The sequence below is a fragment of the Trematomus bernacchii genome, unplaced genomic scaffold (assembly GCF_902827165.1).
Source record: "Trematomus bernacchii unplaced genomic scaffold, fTreBer1.1, whole genome shotgun sequence".
NCBI lineage: Eukaryota > Metazoa > Chordata > Actinopteri > Perciformes > Nototheniidae > Trematomus > Trematomus bernacchii.
Window position 1 is genome coordinate 12,523,374 of NW_022987714.1, and position 17,467 is coordinate 12,540,840.

The 17,467-nt window shown below is 40.6% G+C and overlaps 1 protein-coding gene across 1 annotated transcript in view; it reads right to left on the bottom strand.

Annotated features, from left to right (window-relative positions):
- zgc:173742 (DNA topoisomerase I, mitochondrial) overlaps positions 1-17,467 on the bottom strand; it is a 39,113-nt gene that overhangs the window by 8,813 nt on the left and 12,833 nt on the right. Inside the window, exons 7-15 of the mRNA XM_034141191.1 lie at positions 17,341-17,459; positions 17,129-17,244; positions 15,253-15,374; positions 12,174-12,296; positions 11,845-12,032; positions 10,234-10,378; positions 7,911-8,054; positions 7,251-7,436; positions 2,813-2,881 (exon numbers count right to left, since the gene is read on the bottom strand). Coding sequence (XP_033997082.1) covers positions 2,813-2,881; positions 7,251-7,436; positions 7,911-8,054; positions 10,234-10,378; positions 11,845-12,032; positions 12,174-12,296; positions 15,253-15,374; positions 17,129-17,244; positions 17,341-17,459 — 1,212 coding nt within the window. The remainder of the gene's footprint in view (positions 1-2,812; positions 2,882-7,250; positions 7,437-7,910; positions 8,055-10,233; positions 10,379-11,844; positions 12,033-12,173; positions 12,297-15,252; positions 15,375-17,128; positions 17,245-17,340; positions 17,460-17,467) is intronic.

The window sequence follows — 17,467 nt, forward strand, 5'->3', positions numbered from 1 at the left end:
GTCACAATGTACGGTAAATCACAGTACAGTATACTGTATGAGTATTCCGTGTGTGTGACTGCAGACCTTCTCCTGCTATGAGATACATGTATGCAAGGCCATCTGCTGATATTAGAGTTGATATATGGAAACTCTAGCAACTTAGTTAGCACAGTTAGCACTGTGTCAATGGCTTAGCAGTCCAACACAGTTTACACATTTAAACAGTCTTGTTTGATAAATACACAAATAACAATGCAAACTTACAGGTTGTATACCCAGATCTTCCCCTGCTCCAAACGGTCCAAACAAGCTGTGCATATCCGGCCTCAAACTGGGCAATGTTTTGGAAGCTTTCGTCTGTGAAATGCCGGTTCTTCGAACCTCTGGAGGAGGAACACGCCGCTGCTGGTGTGGCCATAGCTCTTCGGGATTGGTCCATTTCGTTCCGGGTACCGCATGACATCAGGCGGTACCCGGAACTAAATGGAAGACTCAAATGGGCAGTGACGTATCTCCAACGAGGCGTTTTGGGGAGGTATTTTCTGTGTTAGAGTTTTACTCGCTACAGGGTGTACTTTGAGGGTTTTGACTCTGCACACCGTTTACATGCATAAAAACCTTCATAACACACAAGGGGACGGGTAATAACCGGAAAAGCATGACATGGGAGCTTTAATAAGGCTGGAACATGTCTTCTTATGTTTACTTAATATTGTATTATTTTTATTTACTTGCATTTCTTATGTCTATTTATCTCATTGTATCTTTTACTTCTTATGTTTAATTCTCCTTATGTCCGATTCAGATTTTTAACATGATTTTGAGTTAGAAGCCTAAAATAAGGACTGTGGTTAATGCAAGATTTTTAAGTTTTGTTCTACAACATTAAAATACGTCAGTAAATGCCTCACTGGTGAAAGTCTGAAGCTTCTATGTCCTAAAAACGACGGTGGCTAAACGAGACTACTTAAAAGACATCAAAGCAAACATTAGCATCTTTAGCTTAGCGGTGGTAACGTGAAGCCATGCTACCCTGATGTTGTTTGTTTTTAGCCTAACTTTAGCTTTTTGCAAATCTGCTTATTGCATTTGTGCTTAAAAAAGTAAAAGGTGGTATCATTGGTGTCAATTTGTGGAGATTATCCTGCTTAACAAAACAAGTAGGTAATGTGAACAATGGTTAGCCAAAGGGCCTAATCTCTGCAATAACAGCAAAAAATGCTTTTTGACGAGGGAGCCCTTGTATTGCTAACTTCCAGGTAAGCCTACAATAATATGTAATCTGTGGAAAACTCTATTGACTTCCTCTTCAAAGTGACCATTCATCTGTTGCACCGTCTCACAAGATAATGGATTTCTCAGCAATGAAAGAACCAAGGCTGCCTGGCTGTTAGCTGCTGTACCCATCGCTTGGTTTCCACTGGATGAAACCTGTTAGTATTAAACAATTCTGAATATGTTTCCTCAACAAGGACAATCTGTTAGCCTGGGGTGTATTCTTAAATAGACAAATAATGCTGTTATCTTGTTATATAAAGACTAAGAACCCTGAGAAGTCCCAGGTCTCCCTGCGGGGGGCTAACCATGTGTTGGACAGCTGCATTGTGTGTGGCCTTCCCGCCTGCAGCTAGAGGAAGCGGTTGAAAGGACGGCAGATTTCTATGTGCGGAAATTCATCCACCCAGCATGTTCACTCTCAATTTCTACTCGCAGTTTCATTTTTATCTGCCAGGGTCCATCCCCTCTCTCTTTTGAAACTCTTTCAGTCTCCCGGCTTCCAATATTCTTCCCCTTCTCCTCACTTTACCCCTTTCATCTCTCCCACCCCAACGGCTCGAGTTCATTCAATCTCATCTCTCTTACACCTTACAATTTAGTCCCCGCTTTTCCTTCGTTGCAGCCTTCTTTTCCCCGGAAAATATTTTTGGAAATAATTATATTTTGCTTGCAGAATATTTTTCAGCCTTTCTTCAATTATTTTACACCTCAGGGGAGTTGCTCACATTTATTCCACCATCCGTACTTATTTAAACAAAGTTGGCAAATATATTTAAGCACATGTTGACATTTTTCCTCAAATTATTTTCCAAACACCTAAATCCACTGAAAATAAGACTTCCTGAGTTGTGGGAAGTGTCTCCCATCTGTTTACAATCCACATAGTTATATATTATGAAATAAAACGTATTTTATTCCACTGTACGGTATTTATTTATGTATTTTGAGCCTCTACTGCGACATGTCTCCATGCTTTCATGTTCTAAAAGCTCTTTATTTCTCTCATACTGCCTGTGCTGCAGCACCTCTTTTCACCCTCTGTCTGAAACCAGAGCCCAGTCTGCTCTGATTGGTTAGCTGGTAGGCTCTGTTGTGACCGGCCAACCGCTTAGCGAATTGTCCCACCCCTCAGCATATTACGTACGTACAATGTGTTGAAGCTCTAGCCAATAGAAGCGCAAGTGTTACATAGTGATGTCATTATGTTACGCAAGTAAACAAAGCAGTTCAATGGAGGCGTTTCAGGCAGGTGAGAAACTCCCTCTCGAGGGAACTTTGTATTTTAGGTTTTGCAGACTATGCACAAAAACCTATACAACACAGTATAGGAAAAGGAACAACCAAAAAAGGCCCCTTAAAGAACTTCATTGCCAACAACTACACTGTGGCTTTTGTGCATATGAGAATAAAGCCTTTGAATCATTAAATCCTTAAATCTAGATTCTTATTTGGCAATGTTTCACAAGAGGTTCAAAACTAAACATCAAGGGTGGCTGGTATCAATGAAACATGTAAAAATAGTGTTAGCAGTGAGTGTTAGCGAGAGACTCACATTGAGGCGATCGAAGACGTCATCTCCAGGTGATTTGTTTTCCATGAAAAGTTTAAGATTCTTAAAAACCTGAAAAGATAGAAAGACAAATCTTGTAAGAACTGGGGAAAAGCAAAGCAGCCAATCAGCTACCAGTCAGAAACTACTTACATTTAAGGCCCAGCCGCAGCATTTTGGACATTTCAAATATTATAATGATGAATATAAATATAAATATTAAATTGCATTCCATTACTGTCACATTTACAAATGAAATTATTTTTTTTGTATCTACAAAAGTGAGGCTAATGTTTTAAAAGCTATTTTACGAGTCAGATCTAAAACCCTATAAAATACACACTTATAGAAAAGCAATAGACACGAGAGTGGTGTGAGTTCGTTCGTGTGTGTGTGTGTGTGTGTGTGTGAGTGTGTGTGTGTGTGTGTGTGTGTGTCTGGCACCCGACTTCATTTGTCCATCTAACAGCGGAGCCTGAGGAGTAAAATTGGCACAATTTACATCTGACATTTCCAGCGACTCCGTGGCTTCTGCAGATGCGCGCTTCCCGGAAAATAAACTTGTAAAATATGCAAGACACCAATTAATAGCAACAGATGTGTTGCTTTATAAAACACACCAACATATTCAGTGCCGAGGCAATGATGTTCCCCTTGGCAAACAAGCTGAAAAATACAGAAAAAGGTTAAATGGAAGATGTGCTTTTGGGATAAAAATGTAAATCAGTTTCTCGGTGGAAAAATGTCAGAGAAGCAGAGCCACCAAAGTCAGTTTGCTTAATTAGTGATGTGTATGTTTGTGTTAAGAATTTAAATCTATTAAGAAAATATTAAGAAATGGGGATATATTGATAAAGTAATTTATAGTTTTAACTGGTTGCTAAATTGAGTAATAAGTTGGGAATTTATTTTCAAATAAAAGACCGATACTGTGTTGGCATAAATGTTGAAAGCACATGAGCTTAAGGTGCGTTCACAGCGGACGCAGAGCACAGATACGCCGGGCGGTACTGGTGCAAGTTTGACCGAGCATTATTTGCTTTACTTGCGTCACTCAAACTGGCGAGGAGGCAGGGCTTATCTTCATGTAAACCAACAAAAAGTAGAATTTAGACTTTATTTAATTGTAATACACATATCAAAATGATGCCGAAATAACTACACACTGATACCGGTTAGTAAAAACCATCAATGGATGATTTTGCAAGTCTGCTTACAAGACAGCAGAGAAAATACTTTTAAAATAATAACATCATACAGACATAAATAAAGCAGCAAATTCCTTCGCCATGCCATCGACATTCTGTGGGTTGAACAGTTATAAAGACTGACTTGTCTAGTTTTTAAACAAATATGAGGAGCTGTGAGCTCTGTGTGCCGTCGCCCAGAGCTAATGGCTGGCCTTTAGTTTTGGTTTTCTGATTCAACAATGTCAGGGATCAAAGGTTGAGATTCTCGCCGCTTATTAGCATTTGGAAAAAAGCGCAACCCTTCATTCCCACCACCCAGTGCGAATTTATGTCTATCCGCGTATTTGCATTGACTTTACATGTAATCAGTTTCTTTGTGTCCAGTGTGAACAAACCATTAGTATTAACCCTTATGATCACTCTTCTTTCTGAAACAATGATATGACTTTAATTCAATTTCACTATAACATTAAAATGGCAGTACTGCATTGGCAGTCTATAAGCATAGCATGGCTCCACTTCTTTGCCATTTCTGTGTTCCTCCCCTGCAGAGCCTATTGTCCTCTGCAAGCAGGGTTTCTGCAGAAGAAGCAAGTTGCATCTCGCTGATTTCCATGGGAATTGATGATGCTAAAATATGCAAAAGACTAATTAATTCTAGCTAATGTATTGCTTTTGAATACACTCATTTGAATAATGATACGTTCTGCCAAGAAACAAAACACTTTGGCTGTCAGGTGCTAACATTTCTGTCTCCATCTCTGGAACAGAAGATAGCATGGGCTGAGACCACACACACACACACACACACACACACACACACACACACACACACACACACACACACACACACACACACACACACACACACACACACACACACACACACACACACACACACACACACACACACACACACACACACACACACACACACACACACACACACACACACACACACACACACACACACACACACACACACACACACACACACACACACACACACACACACACACACACACACACACACACACACACACACACACACACACACACACACACACACACACACACACACACACACACACACACACACACACACACACACACACACACACACACACACACACACACACACACACACACACACACACACACACACACACACACACACACACACACACACACACACACACACACACACACACACACACACACGAGATCGACCAGCAGCTGAAAGGAGTAGCTCCCTAAATAATTTATGTTCTTTTAAATATTCCCATGTTGGCAGTCGGTCCCACCTGACGAACTGTGAGGACACCTGACAGCAAGAAGCCATGCCTAGAAATATTTGCACAGGCTCAAATAAAATTGGACAGTTTAAAGTATGCTACTTAATGTGACTCAATGTCAAAGTATTTAAATGATTTGGGGCCGACAAATGCGTTAAACAAAGGGTATGGATATAATAAGAAACGCTATTTCCACTTTGATTTACAGTGCGTCTATCATATTAACTATTCTGTCTTTCCTCATATCTTATCATTATATTATAATATCTAATGATTTCTGATGCTGAAAAGCAGGAGCACTGATTTATAACTGCACATCAAAAACATTCATTTAATTAAATGCCTAAAAGTTATGTGAGCAAAAGCCCTTTGCTTTTTTTACCACGAAGGAAACCTAAAACGAAGTAAGGGTTTAAAATAAGGATGAAAGAAAAGGATTCAACCGTATTTTAAGATTTGACAGACAATGGTGTCATAAATGCTGCTGCAAAGATATAATCTATAAGAAATAATTATTCCTATATACTACTGAACAGTTATATGGAGTATGTGCTGAATATTCCAAGGGTTGTAACGGACAGACAAATTAAAGCAGCACAGCTACAGGAATCCAATCTAAAACTGTGCCTCGAGGACATTTCTCAGTTCTCTCTGCTCCAGGCTCTGTGCGTGTCGATATGTGTGCAAGTGACCTTCTCTGCAGGAACCAAAAGGGCAACGCCTAGAATATTATACTGAAATACAGTGGATTTGTATTACAAAGAAGTAGAGCTGCAACCATTAGTCAACTAATCAACTAGTCAGTTGACAGAAAATAATCATCGGCTATTTTCTAGAGAAGCTTCCTTATGTTTGAATAACGGTGCGTTTAAGCTCTTTACTTTCGGGCGAAGGTAAACTATAAAGTTATGTTATCAGTTCTAAATGTGTAAAAAGTAGTTGACTTTAATACAGTTGGAGGGAAACGTTTTCACAGCTAAACAAATTAGATGGTAGATGATAGAAGGAATGGGTGCTGCAGGAGTATGGGGTGAGGGGGTCTCTACTCAGGGCCATCCAATCTCTGTACTCCCAAAGCGAGAGCTGTGTCCGGGTCCTCGGCAGTAAGTCGGACTCATTTCCGGTGAGGGTTGGCCTCCGCCAGGGCTGCGCTTTGTCACCAATCCTGTTTGTAATATTCATGGTTAGGATTTTGAGGCGTAGTCGTTGGGGAAGGGGGTCTGCAGTTCGGTGGACTAAGGATTGCACCACTGCTTTTTGCAGATGATGTGGTTCTAATGGCTTCATCGGTCTGCGACCTTCAGCACTCACTTGATCGGTTCGCAACCGAGTGTGAAGCGGCTGGGATGAGGATCAGCACCTCCAAATCTGAGGCCATGGTTCTCAGCAGGAAACCGATGGCCAGCTTGGAGGAGACCGAGGGGCAGACCTAGGACCAGGTGGAGGGATTATATCTCTTCGCTGGCCTGGGAGCGCCTTGGGATCCCCCAGTCAGAGCTGGTTGATGTGGCCAGGGAAAGGAAAGTTTGGGGCTCTCTGCTGGAACTGCTACCTCCGCGACCCGACCACGGATAAGTGGGAGAAGATGGATGGATGGAGTATGTGCTTATGTGTTTGATTTTTGGTGGAAAGGGTACTGCCTGAACTTGCTAGTATGTTGTTATACATATAAACATAAGTCAATTATTGATATTTCCTTTCTCTGCATTCTCTTAGCATTGCCTTTGATTTGGAGGTAATCCAAAAGTAACGGAAAGTAATCAGGTTACATTCCTTTTATATTCCTATACTCATATTAGGTTACTGATTACATTTATTTTTACCTGTAACTAGTAATTGCAACGGAATACATTTTTAAAGTAACCCCTTCCAACCCTGATGGGATTAATATCAGGTATTACACTTCTAGCATTGTGACATCCATATGTGAGTGTGTGAGTACTTTTGTTGCTTTACCTTCTTGATGACGGGCACCTTGTTGTAGTAGCGAATGCAATCTTTACCCAGGAAGTCGAACTCCACCACACACTCGCTGCCGTCTAGTTTCTCGTGGAGGGTGATGTGCTCCACGCGCAGGGAGCAGCAACCCACCGTGTCCGCCGTCTCTCCCTCATCCTTCTCGTTACCAGCTCTCAGCGCCAGCTTTTTTAGGTCAGAAGATAGAGAGATAGAAACACATCAAATCCACACATGCTCATCCAGCACCAAACATTTGCCAATCATACTCAAGAGTCCTTAGATAGGAACAACAAAGAAGTAAACAAAGCTGAATCTGAATTTGAATAGTCTTTGGCACGAGCCAAAAGCAATCACACACTCAATCTATCATTTGACTCAATGCAGAGCGAGATAATTAGCTTGGGGTCGCTGGAAGAAAATGGCTACATATAATCCATTTATCTCATTGCGAAAGATCTTCCATCCAGCTATGAGAAGACAGAGAAGGCAATCAAGACGCATGGCATCGATTTCCAATACGTGGCTCCTGGTATCAGACCTGAGCACTTAGGATAATCTGTGAACGTTATTTCTAGCACTGGCGTGTAAACATAGAAATCTGGGCATCTTGATTGCTGTGTTCGTACGCCAGAGTTGTTTCTTGACCACAGCTCAGACCTTGTCTATGAAGTAGAGGGCCACGGCTCTTTGTCGGGTTTTCATCTGTTTCGATTTCAGATCCTGGTCGTACTGTTTACGGATGTTGTGCACGCATGACTTCAGTTTGCGGGCAACTTCATATTTCTCCCAGTCCTTTTCTCCCTACAAAAAGGATGAAAGTAAGGAGACAAGGAGGGACAAAAGGTATAGAGAAAGAGAAAAGGAAAGAGGAGACATGAAGTCAGTTGCTTTGACATAATTCAAAATGGTTATCGTGACATTAACGCTATGTTATATCACACTACTTTAATGACAACATTGCTTTGCTTGTTTTACTGCTGGTTATTTATAGGGAGTTTGGACCAAGGCGATTAAACGCACCATCGGTGAACACGCACAGGCCTATTGTCATGGAGACCAACAGTGGAATAACTTAACCTTTACACGTGCAAGATGGAAAGAAGAAAGAAAAGGAGTGATGTTTTGGAGGAGAGCGAAAAAGAGATATGAGAGAAGTGGGAAAAAAACCAAAGATGTCGCACATGTCTTATTTAACACACATAGGGATTGCCATTTACTCTGCAAACAGAACCATAATGGCATTTTAATAATGTACAACCAATAAATAAAAGAATGTAAATGCACATTTCCTATACAAACAGTTCTGGCTTATTTGACCGTGAATTTCTAAGAAGAAAAACCCAATAAGGGCCAGGTTCACAAAGCCTTTTTCTTTTTAAAATTGATTCCAATGAAAACCGAGCTCATGCCATCGGAAACTATGTGCCAAGCGTCTTTATCCTGAGGCCTCTGCCTTTTTTGTGAGGCCGCTCCAAGTTGAAAATACTACAACGTTTAAGAAAATGTAATAAAGCGCTTGTTTTTGGCTGTGCTGGTCCAAAGAACAATATTATAACAAAGACTGAAAAGGCATTTTGTTTTGGAGCAGATTGGTCGAATGGACAGCGGATGTTGCTGCCTGTGAGTGTGTGACTTTTATCGTCCTCCTCCCTCGCTATATGGCTGTCAGACCGAGCGGTGCCTACCTCAGTCAAACAAACTGTGAGAGCAAGAATCTTCCGGTTGTTGCTTATAGTGAAAAAGCTGTGTCAAAAATGTTTAGTAAAAAAAGATGTCCACATCCATGCTAGGCTGTTGCAGACATATCGTGGTCATAAAAACAATAAAAAAGACGCTATGTGGACACAGGCCCTCGGCTTCAAACAGAAGCACGTTTGACTTGGGTTAAAAGGGTTAAATTGGCCTTCCTGATTCCGTTAATTTATTTGCAAAGTAAATGGCAAACCGTTGCTTAACAATTACATAAATCTATACCTTTATTACAGAATGAGCATTAATTGCCGTGCAAAGATTTACACTTTACATTTCTTCACTTATTTTGTGTCATGATTGCATTGGCCGTATTTTCTAATGACTTGATTGCCAGTTTAGCTGATTACATTTTAGTGCAACTTGTTAATTTATCTCAGTTGGAATGCAGACTGATTTAGCACCAATCATTACCGCGTGCTCAGCTTGTGAGTGCTAAGCAAGAGGCCGGCTGCCAATAGGATTTGCCAATTGGCAGACACCGAGCTGTCCTCCTGAAAACAGAGTACTAACAACGGCAAGCTTTTCAAATGCTGTGAATTAATTCGTTTGAAATAATAAACTGATGAAAACTGATTCTGCATGCTCAAATACATATTTTTTGTTATTCCATAATAGATTTTTCATTCAAAAATGCTGGTGCCTTGAGTACCCATATGTTTTATATTTCATCAGTGTTGTCAGCCAATGTTGATTGGTTAATTAAATAAGACAAGAAAAGGCAAAAGCCACAAATAAGGGCAAGTAGTTTTAAAAACACCATAAATGTCAGATGACATACCATAAGTATATTAGTAGTTTTCAAATTTCAGACTATACGTATTTTTTTTTTTAATGAATGGTTGTTTTTCAACTGTTCATGTCAGCTAGTCATGGAGAAAACAAATGTTACTTGCCTGCGATACCTAATTGAATTTAGTGAGTAACTGTCATTTCTGTCAAAATGACAGTATTGTTGGGTGGCCAGCAGTTGAGTAAAGAGACTACTATGGCAACGATTGACTGCTGATGCATTCAGGTGCTTCAGGACTATATGTATCCATTAACCGAGAAGACTATCTAAACATTTATTAAATCTTGATTATAATTAGAGATATCAAATCCACACCATAATACACAAATGGTGCCTGTCTCTGCACTATAACAATACAACTGCTAATTAATGTGTGTTCATTTACTGGAATGGTAATGTGGCATCTGCCTGTTGCCCGTATGTAGGAGGACAGGCTACCTTGAGTTTAGAGTTGGCATTGAGCATGATGTATTTAATAGATCCCTGAATGTTCTCGGTCCAGCTGGCCAGCCATGTCACAGTGTTGTCATGACGAACCTCCTTCCATTTGTGACCAGCAGGCGCCACAGGGACACGGGATTCTCTGTCAGAGAAAGAGAGCAGGAAAGAGGGTGTGTGTGTGTTGGTGCGTGACTCAAGTCAGCACTACAAACTAAACCCAGAATGATGGGAAAATAAAGAGCCACTTTCCTTTAAGTCCAGCAATCTGTTGCTACAATGTGCTAGACACAGCATTTCGAAGCACTATCCATTTAGAGGTGCTGAAATTGCCTTTAATTGTATTTACTGTTGACTTTGTCCTATTGTATTGCCCCGTTTGTGTGTGCTCTTATCTTTATAATTTGTTATCAGTAATAAAGGGGCCCTACTTTGCTCATTTTAAGGTTTCATGTTTGTATGTTGTGTCTCTATTGTGACATGTCTCCATGCTTTAAAGGTAGGGTAGGTAAGTTTGAGAGACCGGCTCGAGATACACTTTTTGTTATATTCCATGGAATGCTCTTAACATCCCGATAGCAATGAATATCTTAAGTGCTTTGACAAAAAATCCATAAAAAAATGTCATCTGTGGAAGCCGTAGTACTGTAAAAAGTACGACCTACCTGCCTGTCAGCCTTCCATCTGTGCACAAACTTATCTCGTGCCCTCATTGGTCATGTGCACGTTCGTGTGTGTTGGAGGAGGGGCTCTATAAGAAAGTGGCAGATTTTCTCCGGTTGTGTATTTTCAAATTCTAGCGATCTCGAGCCGGTTTCTCAAACTTACCTACCCCACCTTTAATGTTCAAAAAGCTCTTTATTTTTCTCAAACTGCCTGTGCTGCAGCACCTCTTTTCACCCTCTGTCTGAAACCAGAGCCCAGTCTGCTCTGATTGGTTAGCTGGCCGGCTCTGTTGTGATTGGTCAACCACTTAAAGATGTCCCACCCCTTAGCCTATCACGTAAAATGTGTTGGAGAGCTAGCCAATAGAAGAGTGAGTGTTACATAGTGATGTCATTATGTTACGGAAGTAAACAAAGGAGTCCAATAGAGGAGTTTCAGGGGGGTTAGGGTTGGGAAACACAGGTATTTGAGCACTTGCAGACCATTTACATGCACAGACGTATATAATAGTACAGGAAAGCGATAACCCCAAAAGCGTAATAGGGCCTCTTTAAAAAGTTTGATAGATAGTCTCTAAAAAGGTCTTTGAGAAGAGCTGATCAGATGACGCATTGATTCTGAATTAAAATGTTTCCAATACTCATTTGCTTGCTATTCTCCCTGCTATTTATGCGACACAGCTGGATACACACACACCTTACCAAGCACCGCAGAGTTTTCCACATTAAATTAACCTATAGACTTTATATCAACCTATAGGCCGACATTTGTAACGGGTCAAACATGTCCTCTGTGGTTAGCCAATCAACGTTTAACCCTTGACATCCTTACTACTCTGAGTGAATAAGTGATGCATAATTACATCTCTTAAGTGATTTACTGCTTTAATAAACCATATTTCGGATTTCCCTTAAAGAAAAGATGTTAATTTTGCACTGCTCTCACTTCGTGCAGTTGATGATGACTTGCTTTGGTAGGATCCTTGTCTTCAGCATGCCCTGTTTGGGGTGCTCTCCTCTGCCCCGGAACAGCCCCGGAGGTTCAATCTTAAAGTTGCCGATGCGCTCTTTGTGGTGGTCCAGCAGACAGTAGCCGTACTCATCAATAATCTTCTGGTTGGCCTCTTTCACAGCCTAAAACCAAAAAGATATGAGTTATCCAGAACCTAAATGATCCATGCTGACCTTCTTTAGACACCAGGAAGGACAGCACTGTGAGTTATGGAGACAACAGCATTCAAATGCACAGTACAGATTAAAAGGCCAGCATGTTACCAGTTTCTCCTCTTTGGTCATGAGCTTCCTGGCCTCCACCCTGGCTTTATGCATGGCAAAGAGCTCTTTAAAGTTACATTTGTCCAGATCTTTGATCAGTGTCCTCTCCTCATGAGTCATTTCCTAAAGAGACACAAGCAGACAGATTCAACACCGAGTATGGCAGTGCTTCAAGAGTCTTCTTGAGTGATACATGTATAAAAACAGGGATATCTTTTAGTGATAAAAAAAGAAATGTAATCAGCAAAACAAAAATGTATCCTCAATTAATCGTTCCTTCTTTTGTGTGATATTGCAATGTATACATCCAAGTGTCTGCTGCTTAACTTCTCAGATGAATCTAATGAAAAATAATTTGAAGTAGCAACCCAAGTTTACTTTGTCACTTAGAAATAATTGCGTGAAACTCGTTTTGTACGAGGTACTTGGGTACGGAATACCTCAAACTTGTATTGAACTATATTTGGGAAATATGGATGGAACTATACATGAAGATAAATATCTGGTCAATAGTCTCCATGCTGCTGGAAAGAAGGCTATCACTCAGATCTGGCTTAGGATTGATGCACCAGACATTGCTGAACATTAGTGACATTCTAATAATACAGAAACTCACTTAAGTTATGGAAGATACACTTCTAAAAGGCTGGGGGAAATGGTTGGGATACATAACAAAAAGGAGGCACAAACGCTCTGTACTGTTTGATGATAAAGTAGACTGTCCCCTTTCCGACACTTATCTCACGTTTAACTGTCTGTAGCAGTAGCCTATAAAGAAACCAATACAAGTAAACAAATAAAATAATTAATTGCTTGAATAATGGCCACATTTCGCATATTCTTATCCACAGTCCAATTGTTATTTAGTATTAGAGCTGAGAAATACTGATAAAACAAATGAAGTGTCCACTATATTGACCACAGAAAGAATGCACATTCAAACACTTCCTCTGTGCCGAGTCAGAATCCTGAGTTCAGGGAAGAAAGAGACAATTCTGCTGCTTTATACAATTTACTGGGAGCTATTTATACGCAACCTTTGTGCCTCCAATAGAGCATAATACAATAATAAATCATAAAACCAAATAAGACAAGCATGATCAAAGCACATCCGTGACCTTTTGTTTAATTGCTCATCCTTATGGAGGCTGAGCGGCAGAAAAGGGTAAAAAAGCTGAATCGTTATGAAAGGCCAGAGTAAAGCACATTCCCCCGAAGAACTGCGGTGCCAAGCGAGCTAAACAAACAGGCTTGACACAGCAGAGCAGAGCAGCTGAGTTTCAACTATAATTGTCAACTTTCTACAGTTATTGAACAAGGGGTCACCCCATCAAAGAGGTCAAAAACAGAGCGAGTCAGCGGGGGCTTTGTGCTTCATCACGGAAGTTTCTGGTGCTAAAATGTCAGGTCAACACGAATGGCTTTTGAATTGAATTTATGGGGAGGAAAGCTATTGAAACAGGTACTGGAGACCAACAATTACTGTGTAGAGCAACAACTATGTTTCAGGTGGCGATTCGTACGGGCATGTTGTTCTCCAGCGTCTGATTCTAACAGCGATACATGTTGAATATTGTACGTAGCTTTAATTGTGCAACTGTTTATATAAATATTTGTATTCTATTCCATTTCATCTTTCATAGCACATTTTAATGTATGTTTATATTCATATTATTTTTATTTTAAATTATTGTTACTATTAATATATGCATTCTATTTCATTTTATTTTCATTACACATTCTAACTATACATTTTTTGTCTATCTTTTTTTTCACATTATTAACTTTTCATTTAATCAATTTTTATTTAATTAGTCTTTCATTGGAAAATATTTTTTCTTTTCATATTAAAACCGTTACTCTATTTTATATTATCTTTTTATTGTCTGTTCTTACTTCTTGTGTGTATAGAAATATTAATACGTCATTTTTTATCATTTTAATTCTAAAATAAAGCAACTTTCAAAGAAACCAATTTCCCTAAGTATAAATAAAGAATACTAATTCTGATAAACAATGAACCGGGCTTATTGAAGGACATCTTGATGTTGTCTTCACACATCGCTAATCAGTAAAACTGGTGAGCCTAATCGTTCTCAATTCAAATAGAAATCACAATAGAAGAAAGACTTATATGGTCTAACCATAGACAAACAAAAGGGCGTCTAACCTGAAGAAACCCATTAAAGATAATAAAAGGAGTCATCGAGGAAGCTTCTCAGAGCAGCACTGATCCAGTCCACTGTCGCCTAGGTTCATATGAGAATCAAAAGCACACACACACACACACCTCTCCACAAACACTCCGACAGTGTGGACCCTCAGTCAGTGTGCGTATCTAAGCATGACTGACACCCGATGGTGGGCGGGCACTGAGGGCAGTGGAGCGAGGCGAGTTTTTTCCGGCTATAATAAAACTGTTTAATTGGATTTGTTCATATGCAGGGCAGCTACTTGTATGGATTAGCATATCAATGCCTTCACACAAATCGTATTTTCAAGTGCATTGAGCACTAAGCAGCGCAAAATTAATTCTGCATGATATGCCTCGGGGCTTGGCACGGTGCATTCTGCGCACAGAGGACATCCTGACAGACGCCAGCGCAGGTACCAGCACCAGTCACACACACACACACACACAGATATTCTACAATACACAACACAGAGCTAAAGACCACTGATACTGTACTTTGATGTCATCTAGATAGTGTTTCTGATGCTGAAATTAGGAGAAGCTGCTTTTGTATTAACAGTTAGAGTAACTCCATTAAAAGCACTCGTCTACATGGAACATTACAGGTGTCAAAGCTCCCAGTCATGATTGTAGCAGCATGAAGGGAAATGTTTCCGGACAGAAAAACAATGGTTCACATTACCAAATGTCACATTGAAAATTAATGTTGTTTTATTTGAAATTGTAAAAGGGCTTGTTTTCATTTAAATGTCAAATTCACTTTATTTATTTTTTACTGCTAGGGATAAAGCTCTGGGCTGAAGGTGTCAGTTCAGAAGGTCAGTGAGGGGAGGCTTCTTTACCCCCACGAATTTAGAAGATCTATGCCTTTCTTTCTCGCCTTACCTTCCTCCAATCTGTAAAAAAGTTCTCCCGGAACACCTTCTTGGTGGTGTATTCATGGTCCAACATCTGGGCGAAGAACAAGCCCACCTCCTCGGCTGCCAAGCTCAGCTTCACCTTATTCCCTGCACACAGAAAACAAATGTTTTATTTTATTTAACCACCAAGCAGGGTTTTTTCTTGATTAGTTTTTTGACCTTTCTATCCTAACGTTGTTACAAAAACAAACTCAAAAAGGCCTCAGCTCCCGTGGAGTCCTGGCTGTCAGATTAATCAGTGAATTTACAGAAGCAAGGACAAAGATTTACATTTAGCCCCACTATAAAGAGTGAGCTGCGAACAAGTACATGAAAGCACAGGAACTAACAAATCAAAACAACTGTTACACTGTTTTGGCTTTACTGATCAACAAATCAAAAGCAACATGTTATCAATCTGTTTGACCTAACACACCTTCAACATCCTACAGATCCAGTTGTGCGTGTCTCGTGTTTGTGTGCCCGTACACTTTATTCCATAGATCTGCCCACTTCTTAGACATCTTTTTTTATACAGTATGCAACTTTGTCCACTGTTCCTCTAAATCTGGTCCTGTTTTTTTTTGTTATTTAAAGATATGCACTTACATATTTCCAGCAAAACAACAGTATCATTTGCCTGTCCCATTTGATCCAAATGATACAAAAGGACAGAGGCCAAAGAATGTGGAGGGAAGGCTATGGGTGCGTTTCACTTCTCTTATTCCTCGCTCCTCGGTCTCGGTATCACCGGAAGTTGGTTTGTCTGCGCCATCTTGAGTAGCGTCCTAGTGGCCTTATTCGTGCCGGAGGATCGAGGAGCGGTAACGGAGGAGCGATAATCGAGGAACTACCAGACCATCCTCCAGTGAAATCCTCAGACACTCGCCCCACCCCCTTACTGTGTATCGCTCACTGATTGAACGATGCAGCGCATGCACTGATCTGGCTGCTGTCAGACGATCAGCTGTGCGGCGTCATCACAAACGGACGTCGCTTCACGTGACGCTCCGGAGGAAAGGACGTCCCATTGCTCTTAAAACTCATTTCCCTGCTTCTCGTGGTTTCCTTGCGTCTCTCCATGCTTCCCTGGTGGGAGGGACTAGTCGCAGGGAAACGACGCAAGTGAGGGACGCAAGGAATCCATTTAACCGAAGTGAGACGCACCCTATGCAATTTCACTTTTTCTTGAACGTCCAACAGGCTGGATGTTGCTATGATGATTTTAAAGTCGGTTGTGTTTTGTAAGCACTGAAAGGAGGCGAGCGCAACAGCATAAAGCTGTGAAACGGAGGAATACAAGTTATTATTGGATTGTTTTACAGCGGTTATGCACAAATCAACATACACAAAGCACTGCAGGTATGTGCAAGATTTTGCTTTGTGTTTTACAAATGTAAAGTTATGTGTATTTTTGGTGTATAATTTTTCTTAGTTATATTTGTCAAGGTATATCTTGATGATCTGTTGTCATCACATTTTTACTTTTGGTTTTATCTGCCTCCCCTTAATTACTTTTTACCTGATTTTTTTATGTCTAGTTTTTCTTTATCACATTGTATATAAATAAAATACCCTTTTTTGTCTCATCTTGTTTCTCTTTGTTTCTTCGATTTCTGGTTTTGTTTAAAGTTAAGTACAAAAGATAAGGGAAAGAACCCACAAAAACCGTCCAGAAGTCATATTACTGTACAGTGCTTGAAGTGGAGCGATTTGCTTTGAATAGACTCTACAGCAGCGGAGAGGTACAAAGATATTTCAAAATTGCAGTCATGAGTGAAGACATGTGGAGAGTGGAGAAAGCCTTTCAACCGCGTTTCAATCACCCTTTCTGACACATTTAACTTCCGTGCTCCACTGACCAGCGTAGTAGAAGTGAACGTTGTCTGGCAGAGGCTGGTACTCGGGGGGGAAGAAGGGTCCATTGTGCTCCAGGAACTTCCATTTCACGCCATCTTCATACTTCTCCTCCTCCCACCTGACAGCAAGCAAGATGATGGAAAAAAAGTGAGTGAAAGCTCTCCGGTTAACCCCCCGGGTAGTTTGTGTTTGAATGTGTGTGTCTTTCCCCCACCATCTCCAGCGACTCTTCTCCTCGTCCTCCTTCTTTTGGACCCTCGCCTCCATGATTTCTGTTTTTGTCCTCTTAGGTTTTTGGGACACCGGGTGCTCTCCATCCTCTTTCTTTACCGCCTGTGCCG